General features: G+C 30.5%; 1 protein-coding gene across 6 annotated transcripts in view; it reads right to left on the reverse strand.

Moving 5' to 3' along the window:
• The window catches only part of LOC142321739 (uncharacterized), a 448,717-nt gene that overhangs the window by 165,076 nt on the left and 257,180 nt on the right, over nucleotides 1–26,461 (reverse strand). For all 6 annotated transcript variants that reach the window (XM_075360075.1, XM_075360074.1, XM_075360072.1 and 3 more), the window contains exon 2: nucleotides 15,354–15,455. In XM_075360075.1, coding sequence (XP_075216190.1) covers nucleotides 15,354–15,455 — 102 coding nt within the window. The remainder of the gene's footprint in view (nucleotides 1–15,353; nucleotides 15,456–26,461) is intronic.

The following is a 26,461-nucleotide window of genomic DNA, read 5'->3' on the forward strand; positions in this document are numbered from 1 at the left end:
GAGGACTAGTCTTAAAAATAATTTAATTCTTAGAAATATTATTTTTAAATCCTTCTCCATCTAATGTTTTAATTTTTTAAATTAATAATTTTTATAAACGGATTACACCATGGTCGATGAATTGAAAATTTACATTCTGCATCGGGCTGGTATACGGTCACCTAAGACTATACTTCGTCGGTAAGAGTCTGCAGACGGCGAAATAAACGAACTACGTTTACAGTTTTAAACAGGACCTAACCTAAAAGTGAAATGAAAATGGAGAAAAAATAAGCGTGAAAACATTGTATTTCAGTTCAATTAGATTTGTAATAAAGAATACTTTCAAAAAATACCTCAAATTTTGTTAAACAATGTTTTTTTTTTTCATTTGATGAACCGCGGGACTCGAATATGTCATTTTATTTTTTTTTTTTTAATATGACTTTACGAATCGCGTCGCTAGTTAGCAGTACTTGATAGTACTAGGTAGCGTACAAAAACTTAATAATGTACGTGAAATAATAAAATTTAAGGGAAAATATACTAGAGCTTGTTTTAATAGTAAATGCTGTTATGTAAATGAAAGTAAATGTAAAACTCACTGACACCGAGATATTATATAAACTTAATGTCTCTTCTTCTGTGATCTTTTGCGAGGCCTATGCAATTTACTCCGCCTTGAAAATTATCGAAACCCGTAGCGATGGCAGCTTCCTAGTAATTACCGACTCAAGGAGTGTAATTGAGAGCTTGAGCTGCAGACGTTCTGAATCCATCATCCAGATTATTCATGATATTCTTTCAAGGATAAATAAGATTGTGGTTCTGGTATGGGTTCCTGGCCATTGTGGCATCCTCGGGAACGAACGGGCCGATGAGGCTGCCAAGAGAGCTGCAATAAATGGCATCCGAGTACAATCTACATATGAGAGAGACTTCATGAGATCAGTCCGTTTAAAATTGCGGGCTCAGTGGAACAGGTTCTGGCTGCTGAGTCCTCCCACGAAATTACGTAACATCCGGGAGAATGTGCTCGAGAAACCGGATATGAAATTTCTATTAAACCAGAAAGAAGGTATAAAAACGTCCGTTGCGATTCCTCTCCTACAGTGGAATGAAGAATGAGAATGAAGAATGAGTTAGTGATTTTTGTTTGATTTATGTAATTTAGTTTGTACCATCTGACCATTTATTAGTATCGTTATCGTTCATCCATGCAATTAACATATTCAGTACATCTTGATTGGTTCTTTCAATTTATAAAAAGCAATAAATTTGATTAAAATTTGTTATAAATGAATTTACGGTGAATTTAGTTACGGTAAATTTGATTAAAAGCCTTCAGTGTGGAGAATAACATATATAGTTTATATATTTAACGTTAATTAGAAGACGAAGTTACACAAGCGCAGGTTATGTTTGGCTTAAATTTAAACTTCTTTTTTTAGAAGGGCTTCTCGTAATTTTTTACTTTAGAGATTGGTAGTGGGTGATTTTTTTTAAATTTCTAGTTATCGTTTCGACCACGACCAGATCTTATCTTTGTTTGTCGACTTATACCAGCGAAGGTCCGAATGTCTAATGATAATAATAATATATGCAAATGTTTCGGTCTTTCACCGACGTATTTGGTATGTGTCGACATTCACCGGAGAATATCGACATTTGCCAGATATCGGTCTTACACAGTAAAATAACAACGTAAAGATAGCAGAATTCTCAAACAAATTCAATAAAATGTTAATCATTCTTTCATTTTATAAATAAATTTTATAATTGATACATTCCTTATAAATTTATAAGAAATTTTAAATTTATAAATTTAATTTTTTCCTTATAAATTTCTAGTAATTGTCTAAGAACTTTAAGATATATTACACAAAAATATTTAAAGATAAAACAGGCCTAATCTACACGGCAACAATCATAATTTATATTGATGGATAAATAGAAAGAGAATAATAAGTTTCTAAGTCAATTCTAACACACAAATTTATTTTTCTATTAGTACATAGTAACACAAAGAAGCATCACAAAAACTATTTGCATGGATTTTATATTAAATCTCACTCTAATCCTTTAAAAAAATAATAATAATATAGACGAACAGAGACAAAATAAACAAATATTCATTAAACTCTAGGATCAAAAGAGCAGTGAAGGCATCTACAACAAATGAATTAAGAATTACAGAAACTAGGGATCCAAGAACAGGAAATGAAAGAGAGAAAGATATTCAGGCAAAAAAATATACGAAGTTGAGTTTGAAACAGTGAGGAAAGAAAAGAATAACACCAAAGTAAAATGGTCGGAAGAGAGAAAGACCAAACATGCGGAAAGAATAAAATAGTACTGGGAGAAAAGAAAAAGAATTTAGAAGAAATGATATTTGCGTGGTCCATAGTTGGCGTAACCGCATGACACTAAATTCGTACAAAGGTCAAGGAAACTTATACTCTTTCATTTCATTATTATTAATTATAGATTTATCGATTAGTAAAATAATTGGACAATGATGTTACTGAACCTTTTTTGGCACTTACATAACTTATATTAAAATGTTCTCTCTCTCTCTCTCTCTCTCTCTCTCTCTCTCTCTCTCTCTCACACATAAAAATTGAAAGTTGAAAATTATTTTATCCCTACGATTAAATTACATTTTTAGATTATTTAAAATTGAATTTTCTTCTTAAAAGCAAATATATAGATTGATTTATTAAGTCATTAAAAAGACATAAAAATATTCAACCCCTCGCACAGTTATCTTCTTTCTCTACTTCACTAAAATAAAACATACTTTCTTACGTGATATTACTGCACAGTTCGTCTACCGTAATAACGATATATACAGGTGTCCCACGAACAAAGAAGAAAGTTTCAGGACATGTTCTACTAGTGAAAATAATGAAAAAAGTTTATATACTTAGGTCTAGAAAAGCTTTATTTTCCAGTTACGGCTAGCGAAAAATTTCACCCGGATTTCAGCTTTTATAATAAAAAGAAGCCCTACTGTAATTTTTGAGACCCAAATTAAGGAAAAGTAGGTGGTTTCTTATGTACTTTGAGCTGGGAAATAGGATAACATAGATCCCGGAATCGTAACTCCAATAGTTTTTAAGATATTTGACGTAAAACACAAAATTCGGTGTTGAAATACAAGTTTTTTTTAGGTCTGTAGTAAAATAGCTTTGTTAAATGACTAATAAATGCGGAAGATTTATGACAAAATTTGTAGAGAATTTAATTCTGAGAAAATTAATGTAAATACAGTCAATAAAAAGTATGTAAAGACTTTTAAAATACGGGTTTTTATTGTAGCAAAACAGACGAAAAATAGAGAAAAAATCGTATTATTCTTTTTGTACCTAATGAGTATTCTTTTTAAAACAAAAAACAATAATTACTGAAAATAATGTTAAAAGAAATACAAAAATTGTAAAACAATATTTTGCTCTGTGTACTCAATAATTTACACACGTAAAACGAAATAATTACCTAAAAGTCTAAATTGAAATGTATGTTAATTTAAAAATATTTAAAAAGATCCTATTGTGTAGGTTGCCAATACTAACCGCTAGTCAACAATGAAATGGTTTGTTATTCTGTTACCATTTATCATTTCATGTATTTAATTTTTTTGTTTTGCTATACTAAGAGTAATTTTTATTAAATAAAAAAAAAGAGTAATACGATTTTCTGTATATTTTCCGTCTGTTTTGCTTCAATAAAAAACTGATTTTTAAAAGTTTTTATTCACTTTTTATCGGCTGTACTTACATTAATTTTCTTAGAAATAAATTCTCTACAAGTTTTGTTACTAAATCTTCCGTATTTATTAATCATTTAACAAAGCTATTGTACAAAAAACCTAAAAAAAAAAATTATTTTTCGACATCGAATTTTGTTTTACATCGGATATTTTAATACTAGAGTTACAGTTCTGGGACCTTTTTGTCCTACTTTCCAGCTCAAATTACACAAGAAATGACCAACTTTACTCCTTAATATGTGTCCCAAAAATTACAGTTGAGCTTCTTTTTATTAGCGGAGCTGAAATACAAGCGAAACTTTCGCTAAACTCGAAAACAAAGCGTTTCCAGACCTATGCTTATGTGAACGTTTTTCATTATTTTCACCAGCAGAAGAGATGCTGAAAATTACTCTGTTTCTTCGTGGGACATCACGAAAAGTCGATAAGTTTAATCAACAGTAATAATAATAATAATAAATGATTAATACATTCAGTTCGCATATTATTCCCCAATTCTATAATGCGAGTTGAAAACTCTGATCACCATGACTATGTCTTTTATAAAAATAATAAATAATATTTCTTTATGGATGGGAGTTTTTTTTTTTTTAAATGTTCATATTTTCTATTACCTGTTGATACGTAAAATTTATTATTTGTTAATAAGCAAAATGTTCATATCCTTTCAACAAATAGCACTCAAATAATTCTCCATCCTTCATCTAATCTTTTTTATGTAATAGAATAAATTCGGTAATATATAATCTATTACACCAAATTCAATAATTGTAGTTATTTAATTCCTTAAGACATAATTCGCAGTAGAGGCCAAACAAATTCATAGATTAACAAAAAAAAATTCATAGATACCGAATTTGTTTAAACAAGATTTTACTGTTTTTGGATTTAGGTGAACTTAATTACTACTACCTTATTATAAATATCAAGATAAGTGAATATGTTCTAAAGCTGAATTATAGCTTTTTAGAACTATATATTATAGGTGAAAAAAGTTATCATAAACATAGACACTAGCTATAATTCTCTTAACTTAAAATATACGTGTTCCAGTAAAAATGTAGGATGGTAAAATGCATTATACATGCATACAGTTAATACATCTATTATTAGTTATTAAGTATACTTCTTTGGAAGGGAGATAGAATAAACAAGTTATATAGTCCGTAAATTTTGGTCAAAATTATTTCTTCAGTGCTGTCTAGGCTTTGTATTACCATTATTAGTAGTAGCCATCATTCAATCCAATCTTCGAAGTGATTGATTACCATCCATAAATAGTTGTAGTCCTATAACGAAATATTATTTAACAATAAAAATATTTCAGATAATTAAAAGCGTTATTAAAATTAACTTATATATACATATATAACATTTTAATAACCGATTAGAAAAGTCATTTTCCAGACACATTACACGTATTTCTACAGAATAAGTCAATCGCACCATGTTTTTTTTTTTTTTTTATTTTATTTTATATGGTTAATCAACAGATAAGCTTATACGTGAGAATATAGAATGCACATTTTGCAGGATGTGATAAATATCATACTTTACCTAGAATCGAACTCGGGTTTTAATCGTACATATACTGTATGCTACAAGTAAGTTGATGTTATTGAACCGCATAAAAAAAAGTACTAAAGGACTTTTCCTGGTATTTCTTAGCGTGCATTCATAAAAATTACAAAAATTAACAACGATAACTAAAGAGAATAAGATATTCATTGAATTTAATATAACTTATTGTCCATGTAGTAAACAATAAACTTTCTCCTAGGCAACGTAAAATTAATTAAATGCAACAAGTTACGTCATACAACGTAATGAAAACTTCTGAGGAAATGAATGGTGAAAATAAACTACGTACTTTACTTCAGATTTCAAACAACGATATTAAATAATTAACTTTTTCATCAATCATACAAAACAATGGTACTTGTCTATTTCATCAACCCCCTCCAAGTACTGGATGTAAAAGTCTGTTTTGTTTCACATTCGTTCGTTTTCATTTAAAAGATAATAACTGAAATGCAATTAAATATCACACAACGATGCTCCGTTCGTTAATATAACAATAAATTGCGTTTTTCGTTATCATTCACTGTGAAGTTTCGTAACGTTTTAAAAAATACCGGGTCCCCGAAAAACAGCTCCGCGGTTTTTATATTAAATTTGCTTTATCGTATTTAAAATTATACTACATTTCTAAATGAGCACCGTTTAAAACCCTGCTCTGGCGAGCACGTCTGCCGGAATCCCTTTCAAGGCTGCTGTTATTCTTTGGCGCAAATTGTCGAATAGTTGGATTTTTTCTTGGTATACAATGACTTTTACGTAGCTCCAAATGAAGAAATTTATCGACGTCAAATAGGGACTTCGTGGTGCCAAATGATGTAAAAGCTTCTCTGCCTACCCAGCTTTCTGAGAACCTGGCGTCGAGAGCAGTCGGAACTTTCAATCTGTGGAATTACTAAGTTTTCTAACGTGACCGAGTACACTAAACCCAAAAACAGTTTCCTCATAAAAAAATAATGATCCAAATATTCGATTATGCATGATACCATACCGGACATTCACTTAAGGACAGTTGTGGACGAATTTCACAATTCGTGTGGATTTTCTAAGCCTCATATCGGCAATTATGGTGATTCACGATCTTATGAACATGAAATATTTCATCACAAAACAAAATGCGCTGCAGGTAGTTTTCATCGGCAATAATGAAACCTAACACGGTCGTTATAAACGAAACTCTTTGTGGTTTATCGTTAAGTTAAATTTCATAGATTAGCCGCGGTTTATAAGCACGAAGTTTCAATCGTTTCGGAACACCGTGGTTATAGGAATATTTTAGTCGACGACTAACACTACGAACTGAACATTTTGAACTTCGTCGGAAAGATAATTGAATTCTTTCTGTGTTTTCGGCATTTGTTTTAGGCCTAACCGGCGGGTGTCCTTTCAAAATGTTTCCAACAATTGTTCACACCACTTACGTATGCTTTAGTCGCACGAAGAATTTCTACGACAAACTCCCATATAATTTATTTGTACAACAGTCACTGATTTTGTTTCTGCAAATGGTACACGCAATGTGATTTTCTTGCGCTGAATCCCGGCCTCGTAACAGTGCAACAGTCTGTGTTAGATTGTTATCTGACGGAGAATGTATAAACTAAATTTTAATTGTTGTTGCTTCAAAAATACGCATAAAACAGCACAGAGTACTGAAAAATAAAAATTATAATCGTTCTTAAACCCTGGAATTCTTTTTCGACACCCGGTATAATTAGTAACATAAAATTTTAGGATTTGCCGACAGTACGGGAAGGAGCCGTTGCATACCTCCGTACCTACCTCAACGATTGTAAATGTAAGAGAAAGGACGATGTGAAATTGTATAATGGTAGGTTGAAATTCAGTTAATCGTGTAAGGATAAATAAAAGGGTATTACGTAGGTAATAGCCTAAAACGATAAGAAATCGATTTCTTAACATTTACACGTTTCTTACATTCCTAAATCGCTGAATTTTGTAATAGTTAAATGTTTGCATGAAATCAGTAATAGTGTACTGCAAATATTTATTCGTGGTTTGTTTGTTACGTATATCCTACGACGATGTCGAAAAAATTAGCGGAAAACGGTTCGTCTTACAAATGCAAAAATCTTGAAGAAATGGTACTTCCTGAGAAATGGATTTTTAGTGTTAAGGGCAAAAAAAAAAACAATGATCATTGTACAGTTTCCAGATTTAATGAAAAGGGATCGAAATAAAAGACTAAACAAAATAATCAACACAGCTGCCCAAATCATTTTATGTCCATAACTAATATCGAAGCGAATTAATTAATTTAATTAAATTTTTAAATAAGATACAATTTTTTTTTAGGGGTGATGGCAGTTTAAATAAATATTTAAAATAAAAGCTATTAATTACCAAAAACCACGCCAATCATGCATTTCACGGAACGAAGTGACTAAACCTTTCATAATAAAACTGTTCTTTAAAATCAAATTAAAATTTATTTATTTACTTTTTTAGTATTATGATGGGAGGTAAAACTTAAATTACATAAAAAAATTATCGAATATAACAAATAGGTTGAAAATAATAAATAAAATAAGAAATAGCTCAAAAAAAAATAATAGTCGCAAATAATAAAAATTAATTCCACACAAAATTGATAATGATTCTCAGAACTCGATCTGGACAAACGTTTTGATAACACTGATGTCAACTGATAAAAAATGGATTAACCGCCTGCCTGTTGTAAGGAAGTAATATAATCGATCAAATATAGCATAAAATTTCACTGGATAAGAAATAAATATTCATATTTAAAAATGTAAAATTACTGCATTTAAAAGAATTTTAAATATCAAATGCAGATTAAAGAAATTTATTACGAAATATTTATATTATTTAATGAACTTTTATCTATTTTAAATATTCTGTAAAAAAAAAAGGATTAATTAAATGCTTAGGGAAATAGTCTATTTAGATCATTTGGTACTCGCATCCTCTAATTAGTACAGAAGTGGTATATCCTCCGCAAAGTATTCTACTTAAGTGTTAGCTGAGCCCTTTGAACTATATAGACTTCACCTCCTAATTGGCTTTTTTAATGAGCGTTTAACCATAAAATCTCAATAGACTAAGAATAATTTAAATCACATAAGATAAGCTAATAATAAAAAAGTTATAAAGAGTTTTTTATAATTAATTACTAATAATAAATAAATATAATAATTAATATAATAATAAATTTTTTTGATGTTAAATTTTACGATTAAATAACTCAAATTAATATAAATTTAGATATAAACAATCCTCAAAAACAAACAATCAACCCTTAAAATAACCCTTAACGATTAGCATAACATAATTATTTATTTTAGTAAAATTTTTCAGTCCTATTCTATTGCACTTAAATACATTTTTTTTTTTTTTTTATAACATTAACGAGATAAAATTATTTAAGTTCAGTTGCGCTTTCAAAATCCATATATTTTAAAAAGGACAAATTTAATATTTAATTCCTAAAATGAGGCTCTTTCAAATTAAATATACACATAAAATATAATATACTAATGTTAACAATAAAAATGACTTACCCACACATACAACCGGCGAGGCTTTGATTTTTTACGCTCTTGATCATCCACTCATACCAACACACCATTCAATAACAAGCGTGCGTTATATTTTTGCCCTAATCTATTTATTTATTCATTGTTTTAGTAACCGTCAGAAATATCCGACCGATTATGATGAGAATGAGATAAGAACATAAAAATGCCAAGCGTAACCCTAATTAGAATTCACAACTTTACGAATGAACGTGGCATCATCTGTCCCGTTTATCCGTGACACTAGTCACGGAAGCAAACATAATTGTAATGTTTCTGCTGACTTACTGTGACCTAGATTCTAACAAGGATCTGAACGAACGTTTTTTATAGTTCAATCGGATACTTCTCCACGTCTTACAATTCTGACGATGGGAGAAGGCCAATTCTGGCCCAAGCTCTTCTCGACTGGTTCTACATAAATGGAGACGGAAATCAATTTATTATAGAAAGACAGATGCTGTGTTTTAGCTGCTCAACACAAAATCATTTATTTGTAATATGTTATTCCCATCCTAAGTAAAATAACCTAATTTACCCCAAGAATTCTGGAAAGGATCAACGCAAAATCACTGATCTATAAGTTCCTTCCATCATATGTTCCAGTATGTTAGAAGCAACATATTATAGATCTAGAAAAATATCTATAATATCTTATATAATATAAAGTATTAACTTATAATTATAATCCTGGGTAAAATACATTGATTTCCTCCAGGAATTATAAATGGGCTACCCATTATCTTCTTTCTTTCATTTCTGTTTAGCCTCCGGAACCACCACCGTAAGGTTACTTCTGACGATGATATGCATGAATGTAAATGAAATGTAGTCTTGTCTTAGTTCGACCATTCCTGAGATGTGTGGTAAATTTAAACTCAACCACCAAAGAACACCCTTATCCACGGATCTAGTATTCAAATCCGAATCTTTACTAGGATTTGAACTTCAGAACTCTCGACTTCAAAATCAGCTGATTTGCGATGACGAGTTCACCAACAGACCAACTCGGTGGGTCAGCCATCCATTATCTGGAGAGGTTTTGAAACTGTTTTTGTTATTGTTTCGGTTTAGTCATTTTTAAGCGGTTCTCCCGGGAAAATCCTCTTTTTTCATTAATTACCTCTTTCATTTGAATTTTTCTTTCCCAGGGTTAGTGGGGTTTGGCTACTAGAAGCCCACTGGATCTGTGCTAAGGATTTCAGAATCCGTAAAGTTACTGCGACCACACTTTATGCTTCTTTATACGGATAGGTTCGAGGTGGTCTGATTATTAATCTGTTGGATGTCTTTCATTTGCAACTAACTCCGGGTTTCCTAAGTCATCCTACTATAATAAGTCAGTATTAGAAAATTTAAAAAATTTCTGCTGCCTAGCCTAAAGATGAGTATTCTTTCGTGTTTCCAGGCTCGGAGGACAGAATGACAGACGAATAACGGAATTAACATGAACTTAGCCCGACGAGAATCTATCGTATCTCGCGCCGCCCGATGCATCATGAATGCAACATATACCTACCTACTTTTTGAGAGAAGTCACTCGCATTCAAACTAACACTTGACGAATTCGGCGTCAGTTATCATCTAGATTCAAAGAATTTCTTCTCATCGCAACTCTCATCAATTCAAACCTAAATCAACTGGCAGAGAGATTACTTTGACATTATCTCTACTCACTGGAGGGGGCTCTAACGTCGCTGTAGTTTCAGAAATTCTGGCTATTTTTCGCACCCGTTCGTATAACCTCCCGAATTTATCCCCCTAAATGGAAGATGGCTCCGAATTGACCTGAAATGGCCAGATAAAAGGCATCGACTTGGCACAACAGTTACTAACCTGTGAAAGGTTAGTGGATCTATACTTATTGCAACTACAGTCTGTTCTGTTACCGGACATCATTTTTACGTTCGGTTTTAACCGACCCTGAAAAATCCAAAATATGATAAAAAAAACTCCTTGCGCAGTTTTATTTATAACATAAATGATAAGAAATGTAGTAATGAAATAGTCCCGGCTAAATGTAGTTGCAACAGATATCCTAAGGATTTTGAATATAAGTATATTAACTTGAGAAAATGGCTAAAAAAACACGATAAAAATAATTATCTGGTCAAAATAGATTATTATAGCTGTTTTAGGGGTAAATCACTCATAGTAAACCGTTTATAAAGATTAACAGAGCCTTAAATGATCTTATCATTTAAAGAGGTTTCACAGCACGCGGATTATTCTGTCTATAAGTAATAAATAATATGATTAACCTAGTACAGTCACGCCTGCTAACGTAAAGAAAATAGTAAAGACAAGTACGTGATCAGAATGTACGTGCATCAAATTTAAAATTGTTAGAAAATGCTACACAATATAATGATGATGATGACGATGTTAAACGCGGCGTTTGTTACACTTTAATACACAAAATTAGGTCGTTTAATACGATGCTTATTATTAAATTAAGTCCTATACAACCAGTAATATATAATTATATCAGTTTTCGTCAGTTTATTATGCCCTGAAAGAGTTACAATTTACTTGACAGGATAAATACACGGTATCATGATACTTGATAAAAAAAAGGAAGAATCAAAAAACGATAAACAAACCACTGCCGTTTAGTTTAAATCGTCATGGTAAAAAAAAAAAAAATAATAATAATAATAATAAACCCGAGCAGCATGCTATAATGACGCCCAAATTAGACACGGGATTTAATTTAAAAATTAAAACGTAATGTATCAGATTAAATAATCGGCTAAAAATAAGTAATTTACAAGAATTTAATGATTACATACAATAACTTTTTAAGTTGCATGCATACATGTAATGTTTTGAATTAATTAATAATAGAATTAGATAGAAGTTCTAACAAAAACTTAATCGTAAATAATATTTCTTATTAAAAGAGAGAGGAGATACTCGAAATTCCAAAGAACTTGCATAAGGGTACTTGTCATTTATCTAATCGACCGACCAATTTATCGTTATTAAACAATTTAGCCATATGATAAATTGAAAATTCATTCCCACGACTCTTCTTGGTAATCTTTTCAAATTGAATACCGCGTGACATAAAGTAGTAAAACCATGAGGAAATTCTTTTTGTATATATATAAAAATTCTCTTTTTTTCATAAAAAAAACATTCGGTAATAAAATAATTAAACATATTTATTCTGATCGATGAGAGGTCGAGATAACAAAAAAAAAAATCAACGATACTTTTATATGCTATCCTAAACAGACTACTCACACTCGCCGGCTTCAGAAAAATAAAATGTTAATCTCTAACTACGGCTACCAAATCAAAAAAAGGCTAAAAAGAAGTGTAGAATAAATTTTGAAGTTATTATAAAACATTAAAAACATTACTCAGGTTTTTTTAATGGCCAAACAACGAAACATAAAATCAGGCTATGTTACAGGTTTATTTACATATACTCAACTTTTTCAATATAATTAAGATCACTGATTCGTGAGAATTGAAACCCGAATTTCTCAAAAATGGTACAAAATTTTAATAAGTCATAATTTAAAACAAAACGAACAAAAATCATTCAGTTTATAGGTTTATTTATATGATTCATTTTTTTATATAAATATCCAACATCATTGTCTCAGAATAATCAATAAAATTTTATTTCATATTAATCAAACGACAGGCGTTATTTTCTGTAGCTCCACAATTCGTGTTGGTATGCAAAATCCTACCCCAGATTAGCATTACCGCTCATTAATACGTTGAAACAGACTTAATAACTGATACCAAAACTAGAAATGTTGGTTTTCTGTTAATTTTCCTTTTCCGGGCCGTGTAGTTATACGTATAGCTTTATACACTTTACAATTATTACAGTTTCCAGCAGCTTCGCACGCATACTCGACGAGCGCTTCGAAGCTTGGAGCGTTTGATCTTCAGTCTTAGTAGCTCTGGATACTGCTTGAAGTTCAGCTTGCGGGTTTTTTTATCCTATATCTCACTTTTTAAAAAAAAAAACGGAAAAAGATTCATCGAACACACGTTTTACAAACTGATAAAACTTTTTCAAATTTCCATTATTTCTTAATTTTCGAAAAATTAACGTATATCGTGGTTTTTTTGTAACCTATATGTTTCTCTATAAAAAACAAAAAAAGTAAAAACAGATTGATGGTAGTCGGTGCAGTAGTTTTGTGGCGATTGAATAACAAAAAAACAACTTTTAAAATTATATAATTGTGTGATAATAATACGATAAGAAATATATCTGCTAATAGACGTTCCCGTAAAAAAGTAATCATTTTGATCACAACTGGTCAATGGAGCAGGGAAATATGGACTTATGGGTCCGTATTTCAAATTTTTCCTTAAAGGAACGGTAAATTATTTAATGATCCGCGGTAGCTAAGATATTTTCTGATAGTTTTAGCCTTATTCAGACCTCCATACAAGAATGGCGGACTTTTTTGGCAGAAAGGCCACTATTTTTTGTCGTTTTAAAACTCAGTCACATAAATAGATGATTTGATTTCATTAATACATCACTTTGGACAATTTCATTCAGAGGTAGGGGATAAGTTTTTTTTTTGGTTTTTTTAACAGTTATCGTTTTACTTGGTATCTCCAAACTGGCAGAACCGCTTTTTTTTATGAAATTTTGTACAAAAACTTCTGAATATGAGTCACTGATTCCATTCAACTCCGGTTACATTTGGTCAAGCGGATGGTTGGTTTTATGAAACTCTTTGCCGGATTTTTTCACAAACAAAAACATAGCAACCCGACTGAATTCAGCAATATAATTACTTTCTTTTTATTAATGAAAATAATGATAATTCTTTTTATTAAAATGACTCCCCATTTGTTAAAAATGTATTCGCTATTAAATATTACTATACTGCATTCAAAAGCCAACCGTGATAGCACCGTGTTTTTAGAGATTCGTCTTAGTATAAAAGGCAAATACGAGTACTTATAACTCATATAAGAAATGAGCATAATAATTGAAAAGAAATAAAATCTATAACGGATCTAAGCCGGTTGAAGAGTCGTCTATCAACCGAATATCAGCCAGTTCAACTATTGATGAAAGTAAAAAACCGTTAAAAAACACGAGAAGAGAAAAAGTAAATTATCTTTAGTGATACCCTCAACGCAATCGAAAATATATAAGATTAAATCTGTAGGATATACAGGAAAATTAAACTTATTCAGTTAATAGACCTAATTAAAAACTTATTTTTGGTGTTAAAAAATCATTCGACTGTACTGCATTTAATTTTATGAAATATATGAATTATAACTTTCTTTCATCCGTTAGTTCATTAGAAATGTGTGAATACTATAACAGATGTCTAGACGACCAATCTTGTGTTACAATCATACTTACGGAAACATTTCAATAAAAAAGGAATAAAAAATACATATATAATATTTATTGTAATAATTTGATAAGACCACAATATTGACGCTTTAATTCTCTCTTGAAATACTCGTATATATATGAAATGCTGTAGAAATATACCAAAATGTGACTATAAAGACAAAGTAAAGTTTAGCAAAAAATAAACGCGTATTGGCCGATAAAAATTTGGCCAAATAAACAAAAACATTAGATGTAAGCTGTAAAACAACTTTAAAAAAGGGAAAATACAATAGTACTTTACAATAAATGCTATATCATCGCACTAACACCAAAATTAATATAACTGGTATGTAGTCTTCCGTAATACTGCATTTTTAAGAATTAAAAGTTGACATTAACAAAAAAAATACTGAAACTTTTACGTTAACTTGATAAGAAATAAAAAATTACGAACAGAAATTCGAGTAAACTTTGTTGTCCAAACAAACTTAATTACTTTTTAATTGAAGGTGCTTTAATATAATTACTCTGAATCTTTAATAAACTTCTTAATCGTACAAATTCTTAAATATTCTGTATAAAAATAAAAGCCTGATGTGGACACCACATGACTTTCAGGAATGCCTATTTAATTACAAACACACTTTTTACAATCAGAGGTTAATAATTAATTAATAAATCAACATATTTAAATTACAAAAAAAAAGTTAAAAACGTCGGATTATTTGCCTTCCCCTTGTACGATCCTAATATTTCATTAATTAAATTTTTATTTGGCCATAACTCTGGAACAATGAAAATAAGTACCACTTATGATACATCGTTGAAAAGTTCTCAATGAGGGCTGATTACTGCAGTTAAGAAAAAGGCAAAAATCCAAAACACTTTGTATTTTGGTTCAGTCGATTTTAATTAAAAAGGGAAGTCCACATCTAGATATTACAACAGTCCTAAATCCAAAATCTCAACATTCTATGGCTAATCGTTTTTGAGTTATGCGAGATATATACTACGTACGTACATACATACGTACCTACAGATACGCCAGACCTTTACTTCGTACAAGGAAGTAAAAAATAAAAAATATTCAAGTTTTTAATACTGAACTAAATAAAATACAACTTACCGCATTCGCTGTATTAATTCCCACTCCTGACTGCAGCAGTTCTAGTACTTTATCTAGCTGACCAGCTCTAGCTGCCCTTAAAAATGCAGTTCCTGGGTCAGACTGTAAAAAAAGGTTATATGTTAAAATTAAAATAAAAAAATTTGATAATTTTTTAATAGATTAATTAAATAATTACATTTAAATTTACATTCTATATATTTCACTAGTAAGAAAATAGGAAAAAAATTGTATATATTAATTTCCACGCGACTTTTTCATGAGTTTCACAGAATAAATTTTCCATTACATCCTATATGTCATGCTTAAAAGGGGAAAAAGTGAAAGAGATAGTTGAATTGTATAAGAGGACATACAATACGGGAGAATGGTCTGAAGACTTTGTGAAAACAGTAATGAAGTAAATTTCGAAGAAAACTGGTACCAGAAATAAACAATCACAGAACAATAAGTTTAATAGCCCAAGCCGGTAAAATACTGTTAAGAGTCCTAAATCGTAGATTGGTCGCAATAATGGAAGTAAATTCAGGAGAGTTTGGCTTCAGGAAGGTGAAAGGAACTAGAGATGCCAACGGACTACTAAGGATAATTGGAGAGAGATTTAGATAGAGGAAAAGAATGAAATTGTTTATAACATTTACACCAAAAATGTGATAAGGAATATATTAAAAGAAAGAGAAGAAGGAATAAGTACAGGAAGACAGAAGATAAGTTGTATTAAGATATGGTAATTTTAGCTGATAGAAATCCTTACAAAAGATTGTTAACAGCCTTAGAGGAAGAAATGAAAGAGTATAGAATAAAAATAAATATAGGAAAAACTAAAGTAATGGAACTAAACAACAAAGAGGATTTAGTGGTGAGGACAACCGAATAGAAAAAAAAATACAGATATTTGGAAACTATGGTGAATGAAGATTGGAATAGTACAACGGAAAAAAGAAGGATAACGATGGCAAAGGAAGCCTTCAGTAAGAATAGATTACAATATAATTAAAGTTTGAACTTAGAGTTTAAGGAAGAGGTTAGGAAGAGGTTAGATGTTATGTATGCAGTGTCCTGTTGAATGCAAATGAAGCATGGACGACGGTGAAATGGGAAAGGACTGATAAGGCATTGAAATTTAAATAACGGAGGAAAATAAGATGGACCGATAAAGTGAAAAATGAGGAAGTAATAAATAGGATTAAAGAAGAAAAAACACTTATACAGGAAGTACACAAAACAAAAAGAAACCGGTTAGGACATGTTGTTAGAGGAAGTTAAATCTTGACAACTGCATTGAAAGGGTCAGTGGAAGGAGAAAAGGAAGCGTGGAAGAAGAAGGATGAAGTCAGTAGATAAGGTGAAGCTATGAAATTACTAGGGGACGAAAGAAAAGGCTTGGGACAGAAATGGCTGGAGACATCGGTAACGTAAGCGATTTCCCAACAGCTAGAATATCAGATTATTATATATCAGATACATAAAATCATATCATATTTAAACAGAATACCTTTATAAAAAAAAAATACGCATTTACTCTGAAAGACTGGTGATAATGATATCCAAGTATCACCGTTTTCTACACAAAACGAAAATGGTGGTGATTTATTTAAAATGTGTAAATCGGTTCGAAATGTTATACAGATGAGAATGTTACAATAAATTTGGAACAAAACATTTACGTTAACCGGTCTCTAGTACAACTACCTAGAGTAATACCTACACTACCCGTAGATATTAATCAAACCTTGCTTTTTGCCCTACAAGAAGACTATCAATTCAGTATTTAAAAAAGAAGTTTAACTAAAAACTTCCTAAGAAGATTTTAATACAGAAACAATGAAGACAATAAAAATTACCAACAAGTAATTGTAATTTTAATTGAAACATCTCATCGATCTCTTATACGACCAAAAAAAACCTCGAAATGTGTACACAAAGGAAAAACATTATTTAATTAAAACTGCTTCGATGCTTTGAGTAACACAAAGACAATTACACGACAAGAACAAGCTTTAAGCAATTCCCAGTAGTAAAACACCGGAAACGATCAATAAAGTTCAAACAAGAGCAGTGCTATAAGCACAGTAAAAAAGTCAAGAGAATCCGCAGCAATGTTGGATAAAGATTACACGGTTGAGTCACGCACGACTCGATCAACAGGTGAACCGTTCAGATAGCCTACACTCTGTTAAAACTAAGTTAACTGGCCTCGATTAGAAAAAAAAGAAAGAAATGTGCAAGTGCAAGATGTGATCACAACGAGAACTACTCACGTTTAGCCGCAGATTTCATTTCCATGCACAATTCAGTGATGGGTGTAGTAGTACCTTTGAAAGTTCTTAGATTATTCTACCACGTTTCCGATATCGAGAAGACATTTGGTTGGTTCGAACAATTAATCGTAATTCATATCAAATGAAACTATAAAAAGTTTCAAGCGCAGGAAATGCAATAAATTCTAATAAAGTTCATGGTTGTGCACTCTACTTTTTAATCAGATTACTGGTTATTATAAACATCCTAATGAAGCAAAAAAAAAATATATATATATGTATAATTTAGGATATTTTTAATAAAACGATAATTGTAAATTAATGTTTGTATGTATACATATATATTTAAAAATCTGATGTGGATACCACATGACTTCCTGGTACGACTATTAAAATCACATTTTAACATTTTTCTTTTTAAATAAAAATTTATTTCATTAATAACTTCTGATATATTTTTTTTCTTATTATTGTTATTATTGAATTAGTATTTATTGTAAACATTTTTATTTTACAATCAGGAGTTACTAATTATTAATAAATCAATATATTTAAATTAAAAAAAGGAAATGAAGTCCGATTCGAACCGATGTGCCTTCCCCTCGTAAGATCCAAAATTTCATAAATAAAAATTTTATTTGGCTACAACTCTGGAACCAATGAAAATAATTACTAATTATTACACATCGTTGAAAAGCTCTCAATGAGGGCTTATTACTGCAATTAAGAAAAAGTTCAAAATCCAAAACAATTTGAATTTTGGGCTTTTTTGGACAATTTTGGTTCAGTCAATTTCAATCAAAAAGGGAAGTGCACAACTAAATGTTACAAAAATCCTAAATTAAAATTTCAACATCCTACGACTAATCGTCGAGTTATGCGAGATACATACGTACGTACGTACATACTCATACGTACGTACAGACGTCACGCCGAATCTAGTCAAAATGGATTCAGGGATGGCCGAAATGGATGTTTCCATTGAAATCTGAAAACCGAAATATTTCGCGATTACAATACTTCCTTTACTTCGTACAAAAAACTAAAAATTGCTAAAAAAGTGAAAATCAACCTTACCAAAAAATTAAATGTGTTTTCTAGATCTTTCAGTCCTTAGACCATCGTCAGGAGAATAAAATTATATTATAAAATAAAGTCAAAAATTAAAATTAAAATTATTCTATAGTATACTGATAATAGTTATAGCATACAGATAACTAGTAAACATGACTGCTTATTCATTTTAATTTTTTTAAATTTATTCTATAATACTATTTTATTCTCCTGACGATGGTCTAAGGATTGAAAAATGTAGAGAGAAACACATGCAGCAAATTTAATTTGCTGCAGTTTTCAATTCCACTTTTCTCTTAATTTAGCACAAATCTAATCTTTTAATTTAGCGCAAATTTAATTTAAATCTTTGATCATAATTTCAAGTACAAAAACTTATACAACTCATCATTTTTATCTAGTATCTGATTGACGTAATCGTTGCAGTAACTCGAACTTGTTAAAAAATGCAATTTTAAAACTTCTCTTAGATGCCATTTCAAAATATTAACGTACAGTAAAGGAATTTTAAAAACAGTAAACAAATAAATGAAACAGAAATGGGTAATCAGCTCGCACTGCGCATTTATCAGTCTTTTCAAGAGTAATTAAAAATGAAATCTAATATTTCCTATGATTTAACAAAGATTAGAAGACGGTTTTATCTATTTTTTTATTTCACTTAACATTGAAAATAAGATTAAAAGCATAAAACTTACAAAAATTGACAATACTGGAATACGTTAGCATTTTTCAAATTATTTCGTTAAGATAATAAAATCACTTTCGATAAGTAACGATAAAGTATCCATACTAACAAACATAATCACTAAAAATTCTATTAATCCTAAAAAACAGTTTTCTTTGCGGTTATTTATAGAGCATAAGCAGAGAAATGGACTTCATATTAAAGACTGACTCGTTTTACAAGAATACTATTGACTCCCCCGCCGATTCTATTGAAACTTTACAGACCCTTTACTGAAGGTTCTAAAAATCTTTTGTGAAAATTTCAACTTTCTAAGATTTATAGAAACAAAATCGCAGCTTTCAAATAAAAACATGTTTCAGATAAACCACATTTTCTATTCATTACAAAATAGCTGGTAAAAATTATTAAAACCAGACGATAATTAGAACTAGAATAATTAAAAACAGTTAGGTAATTATTCATGGTTGAAACTAATTTTTAACTTGTTTTTTTCATCTGAACAGCTGTTCAACAATATATCATCTGCTTTTAATCATTTTTACTAGCTATTTTGTAATGAATAAAAATGTGGTTTTCTGATATTGATGTTTTAATTTGAAAGCCGCCATTTTGTTTCTATAGGTCCTAGAAGGTTGAAATTTTCACTGAAAATCTTTAGAACCTTCATTAGAAGGGCTGTAAAGTTTCAATGCAATCGGTGGATAATGGGCGAGTGGCACTAAATCAAAAGCGTATACTCTTCATGTGACACTCCGTATATCATAAAAAAGTATTACTTAAGTCTTACTATGGGAAGTCTAGGAAATTGGCCTCTGTAACATATAAACTGATTTGTTAACTTACGGGCATCGCAATTTAATATTCTCAGAGCAAACGAAAAGACAGACTGAAACTAGAATGTAATGGAATATTTACGTCTTCAATACAGAAAATTCGAAAATGAACTACGAGCAAACAGTAGTAAGACGGTTCATAAAATAAACTTAAGAGAATAAAATTTTTAAAAAGTCTGTAATAAACAGGAATTAGATAAAAGAACCTAATTTATTAGAGGGCTAATAACTAATAGCATTTAAAAAATTAATATATTATTAATTATATATTTATATTATTTATTATTTATACATATAAATATTTATTTATGTTATTTATAAATGATATATTTAAGAAATTAATTAATTAAACACGCTTAATATTTCAGATTTTACTCGTTTATTAGAAAAAAACTTCTTTTTTTGTTATTGTATAAACATTTAACTTTTTCATTCCGACTGAGGCAAGAGAAATAAAATTCACACGTTCATCATGACAACTGTTTTTTAGAAGTAAAGTATTTTATCTTATTGTTACTCTAAGTAAAGAACGTGATGGTCAGTACGAGTAGAAAGTCAAAGTGGACAATTGACAAATGAACAGTGGCAACGCACCAGGTTGGTCTAGTGGTGAACGCGTGTTCGCAAATCAGCTGATTTCGAAGTCGAGAGTTCTAAGGTTCAAATCATAGTAAAGGCAGTTACGTTTATACGGATTTGAATACTAGATCGTGGATACCGGTGTTCTTTAGTGGTTGGATTTCAATTAACCACATATCTCAGAAATGGTCGACCTGAGACTGTTCAACACTACACTTAATTTACACTCATACATATCATCCACTGAAGTAATCCTGACGGTGGTTCCGGAGACTTAACAGAAAAAAAAGAAAAGAAAGTTAAAGTAGTTTAAACCATATTTCATCATTTTAATTAATACATTTTTTAAGTAAAAATACCTTTTTAGTGATAACGAATCACATAAAAATATCAAAAAGAGTTAGTTACCAGTTTTTTCTCTTATTTATTACCTTTTTATTTATAATATTTGTTTAATACTCCTTTATTTAAGTTCTTTTAATAAAATACTTATTTTTATTTAACTTTACAAATTCCTCTGTATCTGTTTATTATTAATCTGCTGAGTAATGTAATCTACTTTTAGATTTATATTTTGTAAATCTTTTTTTCAGCATTTTATGATTTTGTTTATGTATGATTCTTGTTCAGAAACGTACTTGTTAGTTAAAAACTCTGTAAGATATTGAAATCGAAAATTCAGCTTAATCATATAAATTAACAGTTATTAGTAAAAATATAATAATTTTTTATAGAAAAAAAAGAAGTTAATTATTGAGTAAATCAATGGCATCTGTAAAGCAAAATTTTTAATCGCTCTTATTTTGTACGCTAAGTTGTTTTTAGATCTATTTATAGAAATTTCTACTTAATAATAATAATAAATATTGCATATTTTTCCTTCAGCTAACACATTTTCACATAACTAACACATCGCACGATTGATTGTAACAACATAAGGCTAAAAATAGTTCATTAATAGCATGAAAACCGGTCACCAAGTAAAAGACGATTTTTATCTATTACGAGAATATAAAGGTCCTACACCGAAAAATAAAATTGGTGCTAAAAAATAAAAGGTAAAATAAAGTAAGACATTAAGTGATATGAAACAAAAGCACAAAAATAGTTTTTGTTTTAAAAACCCATCAGACATTGTACGGTAGCATTTAAAGACAATACGTTTATTAAAATAATTCAACAATTCATATTCTTCATGTAAATGACCTTATCCATTTATTCAGCAATAACGCTGCTGATAAAGATAGGGGGATTAGTCCGCATCGTTAAAATAACTAGCCGTTCTATAATATGAAACACATAATCGAGTATAGCACATACTACTATATAAAATATTCACGGTTTTTTTTCTTCTGCAGTTCCTTCGCGCGATAAGATCAAGCTGCACCTACATACTGCATGCGAAACAATATACCCAAACATAATAGAAAAATATAATACGAGCGTAGAACTTTCTCTAGCGCATTTAACCTTAATAACGAGCAAATATTATTACATAATATATGTATGCTAATAAAGGTAATGACGTAATAATAGTAGTTGTAAATACAATTAAATCGTTCGGTAACCTGTGTGAAAACCAATTTTTTTATTAAACAATCAACGATCAAGATTTACAACAGTTCGTTGATGGAAGATCAAAAAGCAGTAATTAAATATCAACGATAATTACAGTTATTAAATTTCAGCATGAGAAATATTCAATAAATATTAAGGCATTAATAAATATTCTTAACCGTCATACTGTACATCGGATTAGGGGGGATATTAAAGTTTAGTCTTTGCAGTTAAAATGTCGACAGACCGAGCTTTATTTATTTCTTATGAATATTCCGGAAGTCTCCAGATATCCCATGCACCTTTCTGGATTCGGGGATCGTAGGCAGCCGTGTCCCTTATTCGTGACGTGTGAGTGAGGTGTAGTCTTCTACAGACTTAGGACGACCATACCTTAGATGCAGTTAATTGAAATCCAACCACCAATGAACACCGCCATCCACGATAGTATTCAAATCCAAATAAAAAAAACTACCTTTATTAGGATTTGAACTTGAGAACTCTCGGCTGAACTTCCGCAGGATTCCCACCGAATTTTAAGATTCATTTTTCCTGACTTTTACTGACCAATTTAGTAAAACTTTCCCGACTCACAATGTTATGCTATTGGCGTTTACTCCGCAAATTTTTTTTCCCACCATCTCCATAACTCACGGTTTTTTTTATATTATTTATTATTACATTTATTTTAAAGTTTTATTTTTTAATGTTTTTTTACTATATACATTTAAATTTAGGCTATTTTTTAAAACTAAAAACAAACTAAGTAATGCAATTTTTAAAAATAATTACCTTGCACCTGACTACTATAACTTTTCCACAAAAACTAGCCTACATTATTTTGCAAAGTAAACAAAAATCAAAATATTTAATCACTTGGTTTGCATAAAAACGCTAAGAAACACAGATTTCAACTTAAGAAAAAATGTGTGTATGATATATATTAGAAAAACTAAAATCACTGTGACTAAAGTAATACAGTAAGTAAGCAAACTAGAACAGAACACATAATTTTGTACAGAAATCAAACTTATTAATATTTACATGAAAAATATTTTATTATTATTATTCTAATGTATTTGCAGAATGCCATCGAAGTACGGCGGAAGAACATGATTAATAACATAAGAGCATTTAGAGCTCCAAGTTGTAATTTTGACGCTACCCAACTATCAGAAAACGTAATTTTAAAAGTTTTACCCAATATCTTCACATGAACTTCAAGGATAAACTATTTTGTACAACAATGAGAACCCACATAATCTCAGCCTTAGAAACAACGTCTTTATAACAAAAATTGTAATTGTATTATCACTTTGCGTAAATGAAGTCGAGGGTTTAAATGTATCATTTGCTGCTGATATGCTATTACTCTGACCAGAAGATCCATGCAAAGAACACATAGATGTATCACAACAACTGCTGATCAAAGTTTTAGTCTGTGAGCTGACGTACAACTGGGAGATAAAAAAATGTTCATTGAAGGCTGAGAGAATTCTTTATCTTAATTATTTCATTATGCTGATTCGGTTTACTGTACGAAGTTACTGCCTTTCGGCCCATATTTCCCAGTCCAAAATGTTTTCTACACACATCTCAAAAAGCATGAAATACATCTCTACCTCTTCGCAACCAACTGAATTACGGGTGTAAGTTTATATCTAACCAATGGTCATTAAACAGTCTTTTTAGATGCCATTTAAAAGCAATTGATTATTTAAAATACAAAAAAAATTCATGGTGATTTGAGAGAAATCCCAATAAAGCAATTAACAACCTTTAAATATTTCAACGGTAAATTTTTGTTAAAATATCATCAGTGAAAAAATTAACTGCAATCTGGAATGTCCCTTCTCTAATAAAAAAGAATAATTAAGGAATGTAAGTAAGAATAGGATATGTTAATGGTTACTTGATGCACGTAGGTGTGCTGGGCGATGGGGTCGCCACTTTCCGATACCCAGAAAGTTTATGAAATATATTCTGGTATTAGTTAAAAAATTCTTTATTAATAACATAATCTTAATTCGGTAACAAAAATTCAATTCTCTGAAATTTTTCCTGATTTTTTCCAAAAAATTCCTAACTTTTCCTGCCTGTAGGAACCATGATCGAGATCAACTTATTTACGATGACGAGTTTAACCGCTAGCACTAGACCAACCCGGTGGGATTCAACCACCAGACCGAGGTCTAACCGTATCAATAAAATTTTAATCTGTTCCATATTTGGATCACTGATTACTGATGGGTACTATTCAAACATGCAGTCCGGTTATCCTGCCTAAGCTGTAATAAACATTAAGCATAAGTGTAAACATTACACTCATACTGAGCAGCGATACGACAAAACAAAATGAAAAGTACGACTATCTTTTATGTAAACAGGTAATTTTCATTTTTTTTTTTTTTTAATTTTTAGTAATTTTTCAGAAACTTAATATGGGACCATAAGGGCGACTTCGTCCACAAAATAAATAAGATCCATCTAAATCGTTAATTTGCTGAAGAATAAAGGCTGAATGTAGATTAGACAATACACACGGGTTGAATGAGATTTTTTTTAAGTAAACAAATTTATACAATTCCTTTTTCTTTACAGTTGGTAATTTATTATTCATCTCTATTAAAACCATTATCACTTTGTTGAAACGAATCTGTAATAAAGATAACAAAATTTAACTGTTCTATTTAGAAAAATATGTTTTTTTCTCTCCACATTGAGAGTCACAATCAGATATTGTGAGAATTAAATCTATAATACAAAAATTATTATAAATATAATAATAAATTACGAATAACTATTTAGAAAAAAGACTGATTAAACCACATGCACAATGCATGTGCAGACATCAAAATGTTATCACCAAAAATGGGGAACTTTGTAAATCCAAATTATCAGGTTTTAACCCAATTTGTACTAACTTTAAGAATGAAAACGGTAACCTAATAATCAATAAAATCTAATTCAATTCGCTTTTGAAAATTTTGAAAACCGCCCCGATCCAAAGAAACGTTTACTTCCACAAATATAATCGAAACTCCCGAATTTTCCAACCACCAAACGCACAGGAAATACAAAAATAATAAAATCACTTAAAAGTAATAAAACATACTATAAAAATAATAAAACAATATAGTTGCAAAAATGGTGAAAAATGCCAGCAATGGTGAACTGAGCGAAAAACTGGAAAGAATCTTTAAAGAAATCTGGGAAACAAAAAGAATTCCAGAATATTAAAAAAACGCTTTAATACATCCCCTCCACAAAAAATAAAATAAAACAAACATCAACTACACAGGAATATCACTGTTGTCCAGAGTTTTGTCCAAAATATTGTTAAGTAAAAACAACCGACAATAGAAAAAGAAATCGGAAAATATCAAGGTGTATGTAGACCTGAAGAAGTTGTGCAGAGCAAATCTTTAATCCAATCTTAAAACAAATTTTACAATACCAAAACATTAAAAACCCATAATTATTTACAATTTTTAAAGAATTTAAGAAAGCGTATGACTCCATCCACAGTAAATCTCAACTTAAAATCTTTTAAGAATATAAAATAGATCCTATGACAATAAACATTGTAAAGAAACATTAACAAACACAAAACCAAAAGGGAAATTCGTAGGGGAACTTTCAGAATCGTTCGAAATTAAAATTGGACTAAGGCAAAATTATGAACTGTCTTCAATCTGTCCCCTTGAAAAGGTTATAAGAGAATCGGAATAGAACTGTGTTTTTTACATCTCCATTTTCCCCGCCGCCGCAGGAGCCGGATCCGCAACCAAGCATAAACTCAGTCCGGGAGATGCCATCGTCGAAAGCTACCTTGATAGAAACAAAGTCCCAACCAAGTGCCGGGACACGATCTTTATTTACGTGCCACACCTCTTACGTGCCAGGAACCCCCAAAGGGATCCCCCATCGGGACTACTGTCTTACATTCCCTTCCCGAAGGTGCTGCGAAGGAGCCTCGGCCAATCATCGATGGCGGGATGCCGAAGCCTCCCAGCCCTCCTAGATGGGGCTGTCCCCCACAGACATCCAACAGCGCTAAGCAGACGCCGCATCTTATGGCGCAGGTGAACTCTTACAGTCCCGTCTCGCGGG

Source organism: Lycorma delicatula, chromosome 3, assembly GCF_047948215.1.
Source record: "Lycorma delicatula isolate Av1 chromosome 3, ASM4794821v1, whole genome shotgun sequence".
NCBI classification, from domain to species: Eukaryota; Metazoa; Arthropoda; class Insecta; order Hemiptera; family Fulgoridae; genus Lycorma; species Lycorma delicatula.